Below are 17,920 nucleotides of genomic sequence, written 5' to 3'. Positions count from 1 at the left end.
AGACACACAATTTATTGAAAATTTCACAGGATATAATCACTTTTTCAGTTTTCCCTTGTTTGCCTAAAACAAGAAATGAACATCTAGGATGACAAGGAGGCGAGTAAATTATTAAAATGTCTGTTCTGGGAGTGAACTAATCCATTAAACTGTTCAGGCGGTGTTTATGAAGTAGCCTACTTTTTGACAGGGGAAAAAAGTTATTATCTTGCAGGTTTTTCTCTCCCTTTTGCTCCCTAAGTTATCTTATTTACACAAAGAAACACAATATGTTTAAAATCTCACCGCAATATAATCGCCTTTTCCCGTTATCATCTTGTTTTTCGACGGTTGAATCTCAATCTCTTCTCCCCTCAGACAGTTTGGCGCGCGGGAAATCTGTTCCCTCCTCCAGCAGAGCGCGCGTCTTCCCACCGCGCGGCCCCGCCCCCCTCCGCGCTACATCAGCTGACCCAAAATTTTCTCACCCGATCAGAAGACACTGGTCGGCTTATGCTGGACTGCTCCATCCTCCAGCTGCGGGGGGTCTCGGATGTAAACCGGCGCATCTTTTAAGACTTTCAGGACTGAGGCTTGCTGCAGGTGAGTTTTTTGGCTGAACTATAGTTTTATTATTTAATATTTAAAATACACAAATAAAGTACGATTTAAAGTTAAAGAGTGAGATTTAAAGAGATATTTTAATCATCATTTGCTCAATTTGGTCACTCTTGTTTCAAACCAATGTGTGTGTGTTGTTTTTTCCCTGTTGAACACGAAACGAAAGAAGATATCTTGTTTGAAGCCTGTAACCATTGACATCCATAGCAAAAACAAATAATGCAGAAATCAATACTTGCAGGTTTTTTGCTAAATATCTTGTCTTTTTTCCAACAAAAAACAAACTTAACATGGTTTGAAGCAAGTCAAGTGACATTATTTTGTGGGTGTACTATTAGTTTAATTGTGGTTTTCAGTTTTATTTATTTATTTTTTTTATTCTTTTTGGAAGAAACTATAATTTTATTATTTAATTATTCGATAAAAACACAAATAAACTATGACACAAAATTAAAAAGTAAGATTTAAAGAGATATTTTCATCCATCATTTGCTTATTTTTGGTCACTTCGGTCACTTGTTTTGAACCATTTCCTACTCTCATGAACACAATAGAGGATATTTAGTTTGAAGCCAGTAACCATTGACATCCATAGTTGGAAAATCTAATACTGTGGAAGACAATGTTTACAGGTTTCCTGCTAAATATCTTCCTTTGTTTGATTTGGTCAAGGGAGAGTAAATGATGACAGAATTGTCATTTTTTTGGGGTGAACTATTTCTTTAATTATAGTTTTCAGTTTTATTTGTTTATGAAAATGTACTTGGAATTTTGAGCAAATTATAATAGTCAAATACATGACATTATTATATATAACTTGAATAAATATTGCTGAATAGAATTGCTATTAAATGTTTTTATTGTGCCTGCATTTGTTTTTTTTTTTTTTGTAATATAGCTAATAAAAATCAGCTGCCCACATTAAAAACACTAAAGTGAAGTGTAAAGGGTATTATGCTGTATGTGTTAGAATATTTACTTATTTATTTAACTCTTTTTAATGCATGCAGCAGCATGCTGTAGTATTAACTATAGTGAACTGATGAACTGTAACAAATATAGGTATACTTTAGTTTTTACTACAGTAAACTGTGGTGTATTGTAGTATTATAACTTCTACAGTTGTAAAATGTAATATGTAGGCCCACATAGACTCTGCGCACGCTGAAATCCGCAGATTCATTGAGTCTATGCATTGGCTTGTGTTAATGAGCGTAAATTTGTGCTTATTCAGTTTTTAAATGAATTCCACTGATATTATTGTGATATAATAATAGTGATAATAAAATGTCTATATGAGTTATGTACAGTTTGTAAAGTAATATGTTTTAGTAGATATATTACATGAGAGACTTGCTTTGTTTCCCAAATAAGTGAATCTAATGGGTTTTGCATTGTAAACATTCAATAAAAGTTTAAAATGTCTTCATCATCCTTAGCGCAACATTCCATTACTGGATCCTGGCTGCCTCAAGTAATTTCCGCCAATGTTCTCTGTCCCGGGCAACTGCCCACCAATTCCTTATTCCTAAATCATTGGCGTCACTGCTAATGCAGTCTCGCCATCTTGGTTTAGGCCTTCCTACTTTTCTTTTGCCTACTGGGTCAGTGCTGAAGATTTTTTTTGGAATGGCATTTTGATCCATACATATGACGTGTCCTGCCCACCTTAGTCTCGCAAGTCTGATATATTTAACTATATCAATTTCCTTATGCAAGGCTGCAAGCTCATTGTTGTGACGTATCCTCCATTGATTATTGTCTTTTATTGGGCCATATATTCTCCTCAACATTTTTCTTTCAAAAACTAAGAGCTTTTGTTCTATGGCTTTTGTCATTGTCCATGTTTCTGATCCATAGGCCAAGACTGGGCGAATCAGGACTTTATATCGGGTTATCTTTGTCTGTCTAGGCAGTGAACGGATCTTCATGTACTTCATGAGTCCGTAATAGCTTTTATTTGCAGAGGCAAGTCTCTGTACCACTTCTTGATTTAGATCGTTGTTTGTAGTAATCACTGATCCTAGATAATTGAACTTATTGACCTTTTCAAATATATCATTTCCCACTTGTATCGTTGGGTCTGGTCAGATACTTCGTCTTGCTTTCACTTACCTCAAGTCCCATTTTCCTTGCTGCCAATTCCAAAGAAGAGAAAGCATCTTTCATTGTTTCACTCAAGTTTAAAATGTATTATTATTTATTCATAAATTAGGTTTTTAGTTATGATACTCCTAAAATCATTCCATATAATTCGCAGATTTTAAAAAAAATTCTCAGCAGAAATAGCAAAAGATGTCAGCAGATTCTGTCTGGCCCTAAAATATTAATTCGTTTTCTTGTCGGCTCAGTCCCTTTATTAATCCGCCAACTTATCCAGCAAGTTTTTACGCAGCGGATGCCCTTCCAGCCACAACCCATCTCTGGGAAACATCCACACACACACATTCACACACTGTGTCGCCTCACAGCAAGAAGGTCGCTGGTTCGAACCTCAGCTCAGTTGGTGTTTCTGTGTGGAGTTTGCATGTTCTCCCTGCCTTCCTGTGGGTTTCCTCCGGGTGCTCCGGTTTCCCCCACAGTCCAAAGACATGCGGTACAGGTTAATTTGGTAGGCTAAATTGTCCGTAGTGTATGAGTGTGTGTGTGAATGTGTGTGTGGATGATTCCCAGAGATGTGTTGCGGCTGAAGGGCATCCGCTGCGTAAAAACGTACTGGATAAGTTGGCGGTTCATTCCGCTGTGGCGACCCCAGATTAATAAAGGGACCAAGCCGACAAGAAAATGAATGAATGAATAAAAGTAATAATATTAATGATAATAATGAATGGTAGCAGCAGCAGCCCTCGTAGTAGTTGTTGTAGAAAGTAAAAAAAAAAAAAAAGAAATTCTTAGGCTGTGTCCGAAATGGCATACTTTGACCATACTATAAAGATGCGAGCCAAGCAGTATGTCAGAATTCAAGCAGGATGACCTACTGTACTAATAACAGCGGGATTCTGAAGTGCGCATACAATGAATGCTACACTATGATGACACTATGACTAATGGCGGATGTAGTACGTCTGAGTTCCATTCATACCACTCCCATTTCGGCATGGCTTGGTATATGAATCTGACAGGATGATAACCTTGGATAAATATATTACTGTTTCACGGTATTGATTACTACTCTAAAATATATTCATTTAAAATGTCTGGGTAAGTCGGTGCCAATAGCCTAGTGGTTAGTACGTCGACACGTAGCACCAAGGTGCTCACGGCGACCCGAGTTCGATTCAAGGTCCTTTGCCAATCCTTCCCCTTCCTCTGCTCTGTAAAAATCTTCACTGTCCTATCCCAAAAAAATGTCTGGGTAAAATATAAAAACTTTTTCCCCTTTAATATATTTTATTTTGAAAAACATTTGCAAAATATTTTGGAACAGTAAACATCCCAGCAGGCACAGGATGTCAACATGACGTCAGATTGATGTTGTACCTAAACGTCGAGGGGACGTTAAATTTTTTTGGAATTGAAAATCAAGTTGACATCAGAACCCAACATCAGGCTGACGTCAGTGTCCAACATCCAACCTAAAATCAACCAAATATCAATATCTAATGATGTGACAGCTCGACTTTCTATCAGACGTTGGATTTTGGTTGCCATACCTGATGAGTAAATGCCAGTATTTAATGTCAATATGACGTTGGGTTAAGATGTTGGCTCGACGTAGGATTTTGGTCACTTTCGAACACAACCTAAAATCCACCAAATATCAACATCATTTGACGTCATTATTGGACGTCAAATTAACGTTGTCCTTAGACGCTGACTAGACATTGAATTTTGGTCAGCTGATGTCATGACCTACCTAATATTAGTACTATAATTAATAATTAATACTATAATTACGTAACAAACAAGACCTAATATTAACCTAATATTAATATTTTTGACACACATCTTAGAAACAGTATAGCAGAAAATTTGGCCGGTTTTAAAACCTTGACTTTGCCAAATCCTGGTATACCTTGAAACATGGTTATCGTACCATGTCTACTCCCGTTCATACTTTAACTAACACACTTTTCCAATTTTTGTGTAGTACTTAATTTCCGGCATGGCTTTAATGTTTTTGCCTATTTAATTTTTTCCTTTCTCATTTTACTTGTTAGTATGTCGGACCTTGAGTTCGTAAACGTGTGCGTAATGAAGATTCTTGCTGCTGTCCTCTGCCTCCCGCTGACGGTGCTTGGAATTGCAGGTAAAATACACCATCATAATATACAAATTTACAAAATATACAGCAGCCAGGCAGATTTCTTGAGTGTGTGTTTATATATATATATATATATATATATATATATATATATATATATATATATATATATATATATATATATTTATTTATTTATTTATACATATATATACATATATACATGAAGGTGAAAGTTCGTGCGCTAAATAAGTGTGAGCTATGAGTGTGAGTACTAGTGTGTGTTTGTGTGTGTTTATATATATGTATAAATATATATATATATATATATATATAAATATATATATATATATATATATATATTTATATATATTTATATATTTATATATATATATTTATATACACAACATATATATATATATTTATATACACAATATATATATATATATATATATATATATATATATATATATATATATATATATATATTTATTTATTTATACATATATATACATATATACATGAAGGTGAAAGTTCGTGCGCTAAATAAGTGTGAGCTATGAGTGTGAGTACTAGTGTGTGTTTGTGTGTGTTTATATATGTATAAATATATATATATATATATATATATATATATATATATATATATATATATATATATATATATTTATATATATATATATATTTATATACACAACATATATATATATATATATATATATATTTATATATATATATATATATATATATATATATATATATATATATATATATATATATATATATATATATATATATATATATATTTATACATATATATAAACACACACAAACACACACTAGTACTCACACTCATAGCTCACACTTATTTAGCGCACCAACTTTCACCCATCTCAGATCTGCAAATGAAGCTCTCACTGCCGTCACACCCCACGCAGAACACTGCTAATGGATATATATATATATATGTGTGTATTAGTACCTAATGATGAGCACTTGTTTCTTTGAGGGTTAGTTTAGGGTTCAGGTTAGGACTAGGTGTAGGCCATAGACACTATCATTAACCCGATAGAAAAACAATGGAAGTTTACGCAATATAGATAGTGAAGCAAACCTGCGTGTGTGTGTGTGTGTGTGTGTCAGTGTCCAGCAGGGAGTTGCAGTGCTCTGTGTCTCCAGTGGCGGCGCTGCACCCTGTTCAGGCCCAGCTGGAGCGTTTTGAGGCGGGAACAGGTTGTGCATCCAGAGAGGGCGGAGCTAAAGAGACACATGTTATCTCAGTGGGCGGAGCCTCCAGCAGACAGGTATATAAGAATCCGTGCACTCACTTGTCATAGTGCGCACGTCTTTCAGCTGTATCTGTCTGCAGGTGACAGTGGTGTTGAGACCCCTGAATCCCTCTCGACCAATCAAACGACCCGTCATTCTAGTGCTCAGCTCTCAGCAGGCCGTGCGTTGGGTTTTGGAAAATGAGGGACTGTCAAGCAACATCAATGTGCTGGTGCAGGTGTGTGTGATGTTACAGATGTTTTTTGACTCTTTCCAGTGTGCAGGTGCTCATTGTGTGACATTATTTTTGAAAACAAGACTATTTTTCTACGTGTCTAGAATTTTTAGATAGACTATAAATAAGACAAAAGACATAAGTAAAAAAAAACTCTACAGACATATTTGTGATGAGACTTTTTTCCATGTATAATATTTATTTTACAGGTTACCCAGATTTTACTTACAGATTTTAGATCATTATACTAACCTAAAAGGAACGTTAGGAGAACATTGTGTTTGTTGGATACTTAGATGTTTAACAAGCAATTGCAGTGGCCACCTTTTCTCTTTTTTATAAAATTGAGGGATTTCTGAGAAAAACATTTATTTCAGTTGTTCATTGTGTGTTCCAGTTGTCTGTGAACTCCACGGCAGAGTCTTCGAGTCTGTCTGTCCGCGTAACGCAGGTCCCATCTCTGCCGCGGCGGCCTCGAGTGCTGCTGCGCTGGGTTCTGCAACGCCACGCCACCGTCACCTCCCTCACACACACCACACACTCCAACCGGATTTACTTGCGCCTGGGAGAGGGTGAGACACACACACTCACACATGCATACACAAACCTGAAGAACAGCTTTTCTGATCACACTCATTCTAATGTCACTCCTGATTCATTTCGGATCACACTCATGCTAATATCGCTCTTGATTCATTTCTGATTGCACTGTTTTTAATGTCACTCCTGATTTACTCCTGATCACACTCATCCTAACATCACTCCTGATTCACACCGGATCACACTCATCCTAATCTCACTCCTGATTCATTTCTGATCACACTTATCTTGATGTCACTTCTAATTCATTACTGATCACACAAATTTTAATGTTGCTCCTGATTCATTTCTCATCACACTAATTCTATCTATTCTGTCGCTTCTGATTAATGTTTGATCACACTCAACCTAATGTCACTCCTGATTCATTTCTGATCACACTGTTTCTAATGTCACTCCTGATTCATTTCTGATCACACTGTTTCTAATGTCACTCCTGATTCATTTCTCATCACACTAATCCTAATGTCACTCCTGATACTTTTCTCATTACGCTAATATTAATGTCTCTCCTGTTTTATTTCTGATCACACTCATCCAAATGTCACTCCTGATTCATTTCTGATCACACTCATCCAAATGTCACTCCTGATTCATTTCTGATCACACTCATTCTAATGTCACTCTTGTTTCAATTCTGATCACACTCATCATAATGTACCTCCTGATTCATTTCTGATCACACTCATCCTAATGTCGCTCCTGATTCATTTCTGATCACACTTATCCTAATGTCGCTCCCGATTCATTTCCGATCACACTAATTTTAATGTCATTCCTAATTCATTTCTGATCACACTAATTCTAATGTCGCTTCTGATTATTTTTTGATCACACTCATCCTGATGTCACTCATGTTTCAATTCTGAACGCACTCATCCTAATGTCACATTTGTTTCATTTCTGGTCACACTCATTTTAATGTCGCTCCTAATTAATTTCTGATTAAACGCATGCTAATGTCGCTCCTAATTAATTTCTGATTACACGCATGCTAATGTCGCTCCTGTTTCCATTCCAATCACACTCATGCTAATGTCACTCCTAAGTAATGTCTGATCACACTAATCCTAATGTCACTTTCGATTCATTTCTGATCACACTCATCCAAATGTCACTCCTGATTCATTTCTGATCACACTAATCATAATGTCACTCCTGATACATTTCTGATCACACTAATCATAATGTCACTCCTGATTCATTTCTGATCACACTAATCCTAATGTCACTCCTGATTCATTTTTGATCACACTCATTATAATGTCATTTCTAAATTATTTCTGATCACACTTATCCTAATGTCGCTCCTGATTCACTCCAGATTACACTCATCCTAATGTCGCTCCCAATTCATTTCTGATCACACTCGTCATAATGTCACTCCTTATTTTTTTCTGATCACACTCATCCTAATGTCGCTCCTGATTCACTCCTGATCACACTTATCCTAATGTCGCTCCTGATTCACTCCTGATCACACTCATCCTAATTTCACTCCTGATTCATTTCCGATCACACTCATCCTAATCTCTCTCCTGATTCATTTCCGATCACACTCATCATATTGTAACTTCTGATCCATCTGTTTTCCAGATCCAAGTATGTCGAGCGAGTGTCGTCTGCGCTCTCTGTTTGTGTCCCAAAACTATCAGGCCTCAGAGCTGCAGGATCAGGAGGTTCACGGCTGCACACCGACAGACGAGCCTACAGACACTGAGGTGCACATCATCCGACTCTGGTCGTCCGGCTCTAGCCTGTGCGGGTAAGTTCTCTAATAATAATATTGAAAACTTTTCAAAACTCCAGTGGAGTTACACTGTGGTTGTGTGGACACTACAACCAAATTTTCACCTCATGAAATCAGATTGCAAGTTGTTTACTTATTTCTGATTGGCCAAAACGGCTGGGTTCACACCAAAAGCAAAAGATGAGAATTAGGCAAAATTAGTGGAAAACGCATCGCTTTTTCCACATCGTTCTCACTACGAGACACTGATCCACTTCTTTTGTTATGTTTGCATTGAATTGTATGCAATTCACTTTTAAAAATACTTAATTCCACATTTGGAGTGAACTTAAAAGTGCCATTATCGCCCCCTGTTGGTATGGAGTGTGCTTAACATGCACTAAAGCGGGGAAAACTCTTAATAAAAGTGTGTGTGTGTGTGTGTGTGTGTGTGTCAGCTCTCTGCAGGTGGAGGTGTCTGTCTCTCTGCTGCTCCCAGTGGCTTCTTCTGCTCTACACAGGGTTGTTCTGATCCTCAGCAGTGCAACAGCAGTAAACTGGGCTTTAGTGGCACCACAGGTCAAAGGTCACGTCAGGGTCTATGTAAGAACGGATTGAGTTATCTTTACGGATTTACTTACACTTAAACCATGTTATCGCCATAAACAGTGTTGGGGAAAGTTACTTTAGAAAGTAATGCAATAGAATATTGAGTCTCTCCCCCCAAAAAGTAACTAGTCACGTTCTTTTAGTTACCTTTTATGGTAAGTAATGTGTTAGGTTACTTTTGCGTTACTTTTTCTGACCTGGATGATGCTTGATCCCTTTTAGAACTTTCATTTAACGTTAAAACGTTAATGTTATCTTCTGAGAACTTCCTGTCACCAGAGCTCTACCTGCCGTACATACAGATTAATGAAAGTTTAAAGCAATGCGTTTGCTACTTTTGTACTTCTTGTCTTATTAGTGAGGTAAAATCCCTGTCCATTCAGATAATCCTCTTTCCCTTTTCTTCCATGTATTCAAAATGAAGAGAATATTTCTATCGCAGAAATGTAAGACTCTGCTATCTTGGTTTCTGTCTGTTCCTGCATTCTCTCATTGAGTCCAGGATTGACTTTTTAATTAAGCAATTTATTTTTTAAAAGTGAATTAATGAACTAAAGGGTAACTCCCATTACATTTTTGAAAAAGAAACTCAAATATTGTTACTTAATTTTTCAAAAGTAATATTATTGTGTAACTCAAATTACTTGTAATGCGTTATCCCAACTCTGCCCATGAATGCAATTTAGAAATGTGGGTCCCTTATGAAGAGATTACATAAAAATAGCTGTCTTTAAAAAAAAAACTTTTTTTGTAATCATTTATTTATTTATTTATTTAAATTAATTTAAGTTACATTTATATATATATATATATATATATATATAAATCGAAAGAAAAATTACCACAAATCCCCTCATAAATTGCATAAATGTGGAGTAAAGCATTAATGAACAGGGTAAAATAATATGGAAATTAATTTATTTATAAAATCACATAGTTTTATTTGTTTATATACATTGAAAAAAGTCCCCAAAATATTGCACAAATGTGGAGTAAAAACATTAAGGAGCAGAGTCAAATTATATGTATTTATAAAATTACATTTTAATTGATTTTATGTATATAAATTGAAAATAATGACCATAAATCCCCTTATAAGTTGTACAAATAAGGAGTAAACATTAACCTAATTTAATTAAGTAAAATTTATTTTATTAAAAAAATTATTGTTATTTTGTTACAAAATCCATTCTTTTGTTGACCCCATGAACCATCAGTAAATACAATAAATTTGGATCAGAGAAGAATTAATGTTTTTACAATAAACACTACAATATCACAGAAAAATTAAGATAAACAAGTGTTTATTAAAAACACTTTGCGTATTTTACTGACAGAAATATATCTATTTCAGTCGTCCCAAAGTGTTAGTCTGCCATACAGAAGTCCAGCGTCTGACCTCACCATGACCAGCACTGTGACCTCTGATCTCCTCAACACCCCTGACCTTCTGGAATGGGCCAATCAGAACGGCTTTCCCAAAGTGACCTCATACACTGAAGCCGATCTGGCCAATCGCTTCGTCATCAAGTTAGGGGAAGGAAAAGGTGAGTTTTAGTGTTAAAGTCTTAGTTTTAAAGGTCTGGTGAACTTAAAATAACATTTTTAAAAGTTAGTTTCTGTATGTTAGTCTTAAGGATAACTATAAGCTAGCGCGGAACAAAACAGTGACAATTTACATTTAGAAGATATAAACCTGATTTAAAAGCTTGTAGTTTGTCACTTCTGCCTAAATAATCAATCATTTTTTGACGTCAGCTCATGCATAAGTTTTTTATCAAATTTTCTGTCCAATCAAATGCTCTTTAGTGTCTGACATGCCCCGCCCCTTTATTTTAACTGGCTTTTCATTTGATGCGCTTATTCTTGTTTCAACTTTATTCTCGCAATATTTTTTTATAAATTTTTGTAATTTTCCACTTCATTCTTGTAACATTCAGATTTTTTTCTCGTAACCTTTTTAACTTTATTCTTGCAATATTTCGACTTTATTCTCATATCATTTTGACTTTATTCTTGTATCATTTCAACTATATTATCAAAACACTTCGACTTTGTTCTCATAACATTGACACTTTATTCTCGGACCATTTTGACTTTATTCTCATAAGATTTTGACCTTATTCTCGTTACATTTCGACTTTATTCTTTTATCATTTCAACTTCATTCTTGTAACATTCTGGATTTATTCTCTTAACATTTTAACTTATTTCTCATGACATTTTAACTTGATTCCCGTAACATTTCAACTTTATTCTCGCAACATTTCAACTTCATTCTGGTAACATTTCTACTTTATTCTCGTAACATTTCTACTTTATTCTCGTAACATTTCAACTTTATTCTCGCAACATTTCAACTTCATTCTGGTAACATTTCTACTTTATTCTCGTAACATTTCAACTTTATTCTCGTAACATTTCTAATTTATTCTCGTAACATTTCAACTTTATTCTCGTAACATTTCTACTTTATTCTCGTAACATTTCTACTTTATTCTCGTAACATTTCTACTTTATTCTCGTAACATTTCTACTTTATTCTCGTAACATTTCAACCTTATTCTCGTAACATTTCTACTTTATTCTCGTAACATTTCTACTTTATTCTCGTAACATTTCAACTTTATTCTCGTAACATTTCTACTTTATTCTCATAACATTTTAACTTATTTCTCATAACATTTCGACTTTATCCTTGTAACATTTTGATTTTATTGTTGTAATATTTCGACTTTATTCTATTACATTTCGACTTTATTCTCGTGACATTTCAACTTTATTTTTTGTAACAATATGACTTTATTTTTTAATCATTTCAACTTTTATACTTATAACATTTCCACTTTATTCTCATGACATTTCAACTTTATTCTTGTAAAATTTTGACTTTATAAATGTAACATTTCCACTTTATTCTCGTAACATTTCAACTTTGTTCTCGTAGCACTTCGTCTTTATTTTGTAGCATTTGAACTTTGTTCTCGTAACATTTCGACTTTATTCTCTTGACATTTTGACTTGATTCTTGTACCATTTCGACTTTATTCTCATGACATTTTGTCTTGATTCTTGTAACATTTTGATTATATTCTCATTACATTTCAACATGATCCCTGTAACATTTTAACTTTATTCTCATAACATTTTGACTTTATTCTCATTTAGAATATATTCTCATAACATTTTGACTTTATTCTCGCAACGTTTTGACTTTATTCTCATACCAAATATATTCTTGTAACATTTAGACTTTATTCTCGTGACATTTTGACTTTATTGTCGTGACATTTTGACTTTTTTTTTTTTACATTTCAACTTTATCTTGTAACATTTCAACATTATTCTCTTAACATTTTGACTTTATTCTCATAGCATTTAAACTTTATTCTTGTAACATTTTGACATGATTCTCTTAACATTTTAACTTTTTTGTCGTAACATTACAACATTATTCTCGTAACATTTTAATTTTATTCTTTTAACATTTAAATTTTTTCTCGGAACATTTAAATTTTATGCTCGTAACATTTCGACTTTATTCTCGTAACATTTCAACTTTATTTTTTTAACATTTCAACTTTATTCTTGTAACATTTCGACTTTATTTTTTTAACATTACAACTTTATTCTCGTAACATTTCGACTTTATTCTCGTAACATTACAACTTTATTTTCGTAACATTTCGACTTTATTCTCGTAACATTACAACTTTATTTTCGTAACATTTCGACTTTATTTTCGTAACATTAAAACTTTATTCTCGTAACATTTTGACTTTATTCTTTTAACATTTCAACTTTTTTCTCGAAACATTTCAATTTTATTCTCATAACATTTTGACTTTATTCTCGTAACATTTTAACTTTATTTTTTAACATTTCGACTTTATTCTTTTTAACATTTCGACATTTTTCTCTTAACATTTCAACTATTTTCTCATAACATTACAACATTATTCTCGTAACATTTCAACTTTTTTCCCGTAACATTTTGACTGTTCTTTTAACATTTCAACTTTTTCAGTTTTATTCTCATAACATTTCGACTTTTTTGTTCTCTTTACTCTCGTAACATTTCAAATTTTCTCAAAACATTTGACCTTATATTCTTAACATAGAAAAGAGTGTGTTGTTCACTAGTGTGTGTCTATAACGATGTGTTTTGTGATCTTCAGACTTTGATGATGCGTCTTCAGTCTGGCATCATCACGATGATATCACGATTGACAGTCCTGATGCGCTCAGCTATCAGTGTGAAGGCGGAGCTCTGACTGTTACCGTGGATATGCAGATGCTAAAGGTAGCAGACACACACACTGTATGATCCAGCGAACTAAAAATAAATGTTACACAAATGTAAGTGTTGTAAGAAAAATGTGCAAGTGGGAAGTGAAGGAAGAACAAGGAAGGGAACTGGCAAAAATCATAATAAAATAAATAATAATATTGCATATAATAATAATATCTGACCTATAATAATACTGATCTGACCTGTAATAATAATGCCAAACTGTTTGACCTGTCTGCAGACACAGGTTTGGCCGGTGACGGCGGTGACTCTGCAAGATCCAGAGTGTAAAGCTGAATTTAACGGAAGTCATTTCCTGTTGGTTTCCCCCGTCATTTCCTGTGGTACAGAGGGAGAAATGGATGAAGCCAGTGGAAGGGTTCATTACACAAACAAAGTAAGAGAAAAACAAAGCATCACACTTGTTTCTCAAGACGATTTGTGTTGCTTGTGTGATTTAAAAAATAGTGGCTCAGGTTTTGCGCTAAAATAAACTGTATTTATATTCAGTATTTATATACAAACCCAAATCAGAAAAAGTTGAGACAGTATGGAAAATGCAAATAAAAAATTAAAGTAGTGATTTCCAAATATAAATTCAACTCGTATTTCATTGCAGACAACTATTATTTAATTTGTTCCTCATGATTTTTAATGTGTTTTTTCCCATAAAAAACACGTATTAAAGTTGTGTTTTGCAACACATTTCAAAAAATGTTGGACAGTGAAGCATTTACCACTTCGTAATGTTGCCATTGCTTTGCACAAGGTACATTTAGGGACAAAAGACACCAAATAACAAAGTGTTTCAGGTGCATTTTTGTCCTCTTTTTCCTGCAAACAAGTCTTATATAGTGGGCAACAATATGGGGTCTCTGTTGTGGCATTTTGCGCTTCAAAATGCACCACACATTATCTATTGGAGACAGGTTGGGACTGCAGGCAGGCCAGTCAAGTACCTGTATCCTCTTCCTCCACGTCCAGGACTGTGTAATGCACAGGTGTCAAGCCAGTTCCTGGATGGCCGCAGCTCTGCACAGTTTAGTTCCAACCCTAGTTAAAAACACCTGATGAAACTAATTGAGTCCTTCGGGCTTGTTTAATACCAGATCCAGATAGGTGTGTTGAAGCATGGTTGGAACTAAACTCTGCAGGGCTCCGGCCCTCCAGGAATTGACTTTGACACCACTGGTGTAATGTATGCCGAATGTGGTGTTGTATTGGCTTGTTTTTAGTTTAGTTTATTGTTTACAGTGTCAATGCACATTAATAAACATTACTGTAAAATGTGCCAGAATTAGCCCAGAATGGCTATTTTTCATCTGCAGATCCCTTACTGAGTGTTAAAAAGTCACACCTAAAATAGAAGCACAGCATAATGACATAGAGTACACTATCATTTATAAAGTACAATTAAAATGTAAAGAACAAGGACAAAAAAGCCAAAGACAAACAGTACAAATAAGTGTCAAGAATACAGACCTTGACAGTAGCCCCTTTCACACATACAGACCTTTCCGGAAAATTATCATCAGTTTTCCAGAAAAGTCTGTTTGTGTGAACAGGCCCTTTTTGAATATACCGGTAAATTTCTTCCGGTTATTTTCTGGAAAGAGAAGTTGTAACATTACCGGTAATTTGCCGGAATGCTGCGCTGTGTGAACGCAGAAGGAAGATTGCCGGAAAGAGCGCGTCCACGTCTAGAACGTGCTGACGTAAGACGTCTACTTTAGCCAATCAGAACACTCAGACGCATTCATGTCCGCGCGGTTGGTGAGAATAAATGCCTGTGAATGTTTTTCCAGACACATTTTAGCTGCTAGATGTTAGTCAGACAATGTTTATATGTTCCTTCTTTATGCCAACGGTGTAAACAATTATCGATAATGCTTATGATAAGCCGTTGTTTGTTTACCTTCAAGCTCACGCGAGTGCACGTAAAGCAGCTGGTGAGCGCCAGCACACACACATATTATGAACATCTCGACATGCGAAGTGTTTCTCTATGCTTTCATCAAAGTTGTTCACAACACTGACCCACCCACAGAGTTTGTAACATAGTCAAATGTTTACAAATACAAGCGCGGCGGTTTAGAGGCCATTTCTGGTTAATTATGTCAGAATTTACCGCTATTTTGGAATGGGTGAGTGAATGGTCCTTTCCTGAAAAATTTCGTTACGTCCTCGCTTGTGTGAACAGGGCTTTTTTTAATTTACATTTAAAGTCGTTTCGAAAAATTTCCCAGATATTTACCGGTTTCACTGTGCCACTTAACCTATTAAACTAACTTAGTTAAAATATGCATGGGCGTCCCTTGAAAAAAAAGGCAGCAGATTGTGCTCCAAAATCTTTGTGTACTTTTCAACATTAATGGTGCATCACAGAAGTGCAAGTTACTTTTGCCAAGGGCACTGACACAACCCCATACCATGACAGACCCTGGCATTTGGGCTTGTTGCTGGTAACGATCTGGTTGGTGCGGACCACACAGCATTCATTTCTCCTAAAACAATAGCTGAAGCCCAGAAAAGTGCATAGCGCTTCTGGACACTGTTAACATAGGGCTTCCTTTTGGCTTTTAACTGGCATTTCAGGATGTAACTACACATTGTGGTACTTGACAAAGGTTTGCCACAGTAGTCCTGAGCCCATGTGGTGATATGGCTTCTAGATGAATGAGGATTCTTGATGCAGCGCCGCCTGAAAGATTGGAGATCACAGTTGTTCAGCATAGGCTTACGCTCTTGTCCTTCACGCAGTTAAATTCCTCCAGATTTCTTGAATCTTTAAATAATGTTTTGCACTGTTCAAGGTGAAATATCCAAATGTCTTCCTCTCTTTCTCTGAGGAACATAGTTTTTAATCATTTCAATCATTTTCTCATGTATTTGTTGGCAAACTGGCGATCCTCTGCCCATCTTTGCTCCTAAAGGACTAGACCTTTCTCGGATGCTGCTTTTGTACCAAATCATAATTGCAATCACCTGTTGACATCACCTGCTTTGCATCATTATTTCACCAGTTTACCTGATGACTAGCTCTAAACTGCTCCTGTCACAACTGTTTTTGAATGTGTTACGGGTAATTCTTTAACTTCTGGCTCTTTTATATCCAAAAACACATATAATTTTGTTCAAAATCATCTTTGTCAAACTAATGGTAAAACTTACTTAAAAAAATTTACCAGCTTTCTATTGTATTTTTCATTTTATTCAACCTCCTTTTAAGTGTCAAAATCACTGTTTTTGCCTTGTCGCACACTCAGAGTTTCAAACGTCAGCAATGAAAATAACATATTAAAATATTATTTATCTGGTATCTATTAATGTATCCTAATTAAGCACTAGTAAAATATTTTAAATATTTTATAGTTATTAATGTGAGACAATTATCAATATTACTTTTTATACAAAATATAGCTGTCGCATAGTATCGGTGTCATTTCCACCACAAAGTAGAGCTGCACGATTCTGGCTAAAATGAGGATCACGATTTTTTTGCTTAAAATAAAGATCACGATTTTCTCACGATTCTGTAGATTTAAAATAAAGGTATGGTAAACACAAACATGGCATAACATCGATAATAATATAATGTGTAGGTCTACTGGTTTCTATAAATAATTCTATTCTACTTATAATAATTCTGATGTTGAATTATGTTTGAGATATGTGCTTGCAGTCTGTCATATTAGACAATTTAATTCACTGGTAATATCAGATATTTGCCATTATCAGATTATATTCAACAATAGGCTAGAGTACTTAAACTAACATTGTAAACATTTATTTTCATGCACAACTGTGGGTTCGCTATGAAAGGAAAAACATATCAAATGCTTGTCGTAATCATAACTCTAAAATGCCATACGATCATTTAAATGAAGTGCACACTTTCGGTTTCATTCTGACTGCTAAGTGCTTCATAATTCGCGTGCGACTCCCAAACGATGACTCTGTGCCACAAACTGAATGTTATTTACAACTGTATTACCTGTTACTCGCAACATATGCAGGTTCTGTTCACTAAAGTAGACGCGTGCGCGTCTATCATTAAGTAGAGCGCGCAGCCGCACCCTCTCTATGGCTGCGTCCGAAACCGCCTACTACTCAGTAGGTACTGCATTTCAATTTAAACGTACTACTCGACCATTAGAAAAGTACGTTCTATACAGTATGAATGTGAAAAGTAATAATGGATTTCGGATGTAGTACATCCCCCATTTTGTTATGGTCACGTGACCTACCTGCGTCAGTTGCGTCGCTTTAATTCAATTCAATTCAATTCAGCTTTATTTGTATAGCGCTTTTACAATGTAGATTGTGTCAAAGCAGCTTCACATAAATGGTCATAGTAACTGGAACAGTGTGGTTCAGTTTTTAGTG

General features: G+C 35.0%; 1 protein-coding gene and 1 long non-coding RNA gene across 20 annotated transcripts in view; one reads left to right on the top strand and one right to left on the bottom strand.

Moving 5' to 3' along the window:
• Window positions 1-465: 465 nt before the first annotated feature.
• Window positions 466-17,920, top strand: part of engl (endoglin, like) — a 449,904-nt gene continuing 432,449 nt past the window's right edge. For 18 of the 19 annotated variants that reach the window (XM_087243562.1, XM_087243552.1, XM_087243561.1 and 15 more), the window contains exons 1-10: window positions 469-582; window positions 4,761-4,849; window positions 5,945-6,105; window positions 6,171-6,308; window positions 6,703-6,877; window positions 8,502-8,670; window positions 9,093-9,237; window positions 10,598-10,790; window positions 13,422-13,546; window positions 13,776-13,931. In XM_087243562.1, coding sequence (XP_087099688.1) covers window positions 4,762-4,849; window positions 5,945-6,105; window positions 6,171-6,308; window positions 6,703-6,877; window positions 8,502-8,670; window positions 9,093-9,237; window positions 10,598-10,790; window positions 13,422-13,546; window positions 13,776-13,931 — 1,350 coding nt within the window. In that variant the 5' untranslated portion in view covers window positions 469-582; window position 4,761. Of the gene's footprint in view, window positions 583-4,760; window positions 4,850-5,944; window positions 6,106-6,170; window positions 6,309-6,702; window positions 6,878-8,501; window positions 8,671-9,092; window positions 9,238-10,597; window positions 10,791-13,421; window positions 13,547-13,775; window positions 13,932-17,920 lie in introns of all 19 variants that reach the window. The other variant, XM_087243551.1, reaches the window with a different exon arrangement.
• LOC147845444 (uncharacterized) lies at window positions 10,598-13,664 on the bottom strand. The gene is made up of 3 exons (XR_015480383.1): window positions 13,132-13,664; window positions 11,905-12,867; window positions 10,598-11,534 (listed from the first exon to the last, which is right to left on the bottom strand). It is a non-coding gene; the product is annotated as an uncharacterized LOC147845444 (long non-coding RNA).

Source organism: Danio rerio, chromosome 3, assembly GCF_052040795.2.
Source record: "Danio rerio strain M-AB ecotype USA chromosome 3, GRCz13ab, whole genome shotgun sequence".
NCBI lineage: Eukaryota > Metazoa > Chordata > Actinopteri > Cypriniformes > Danionidae > Danio > Danio rerio.
This window is presented reverse-complemented; position numbering and strand designations above follow the sequence as displayed.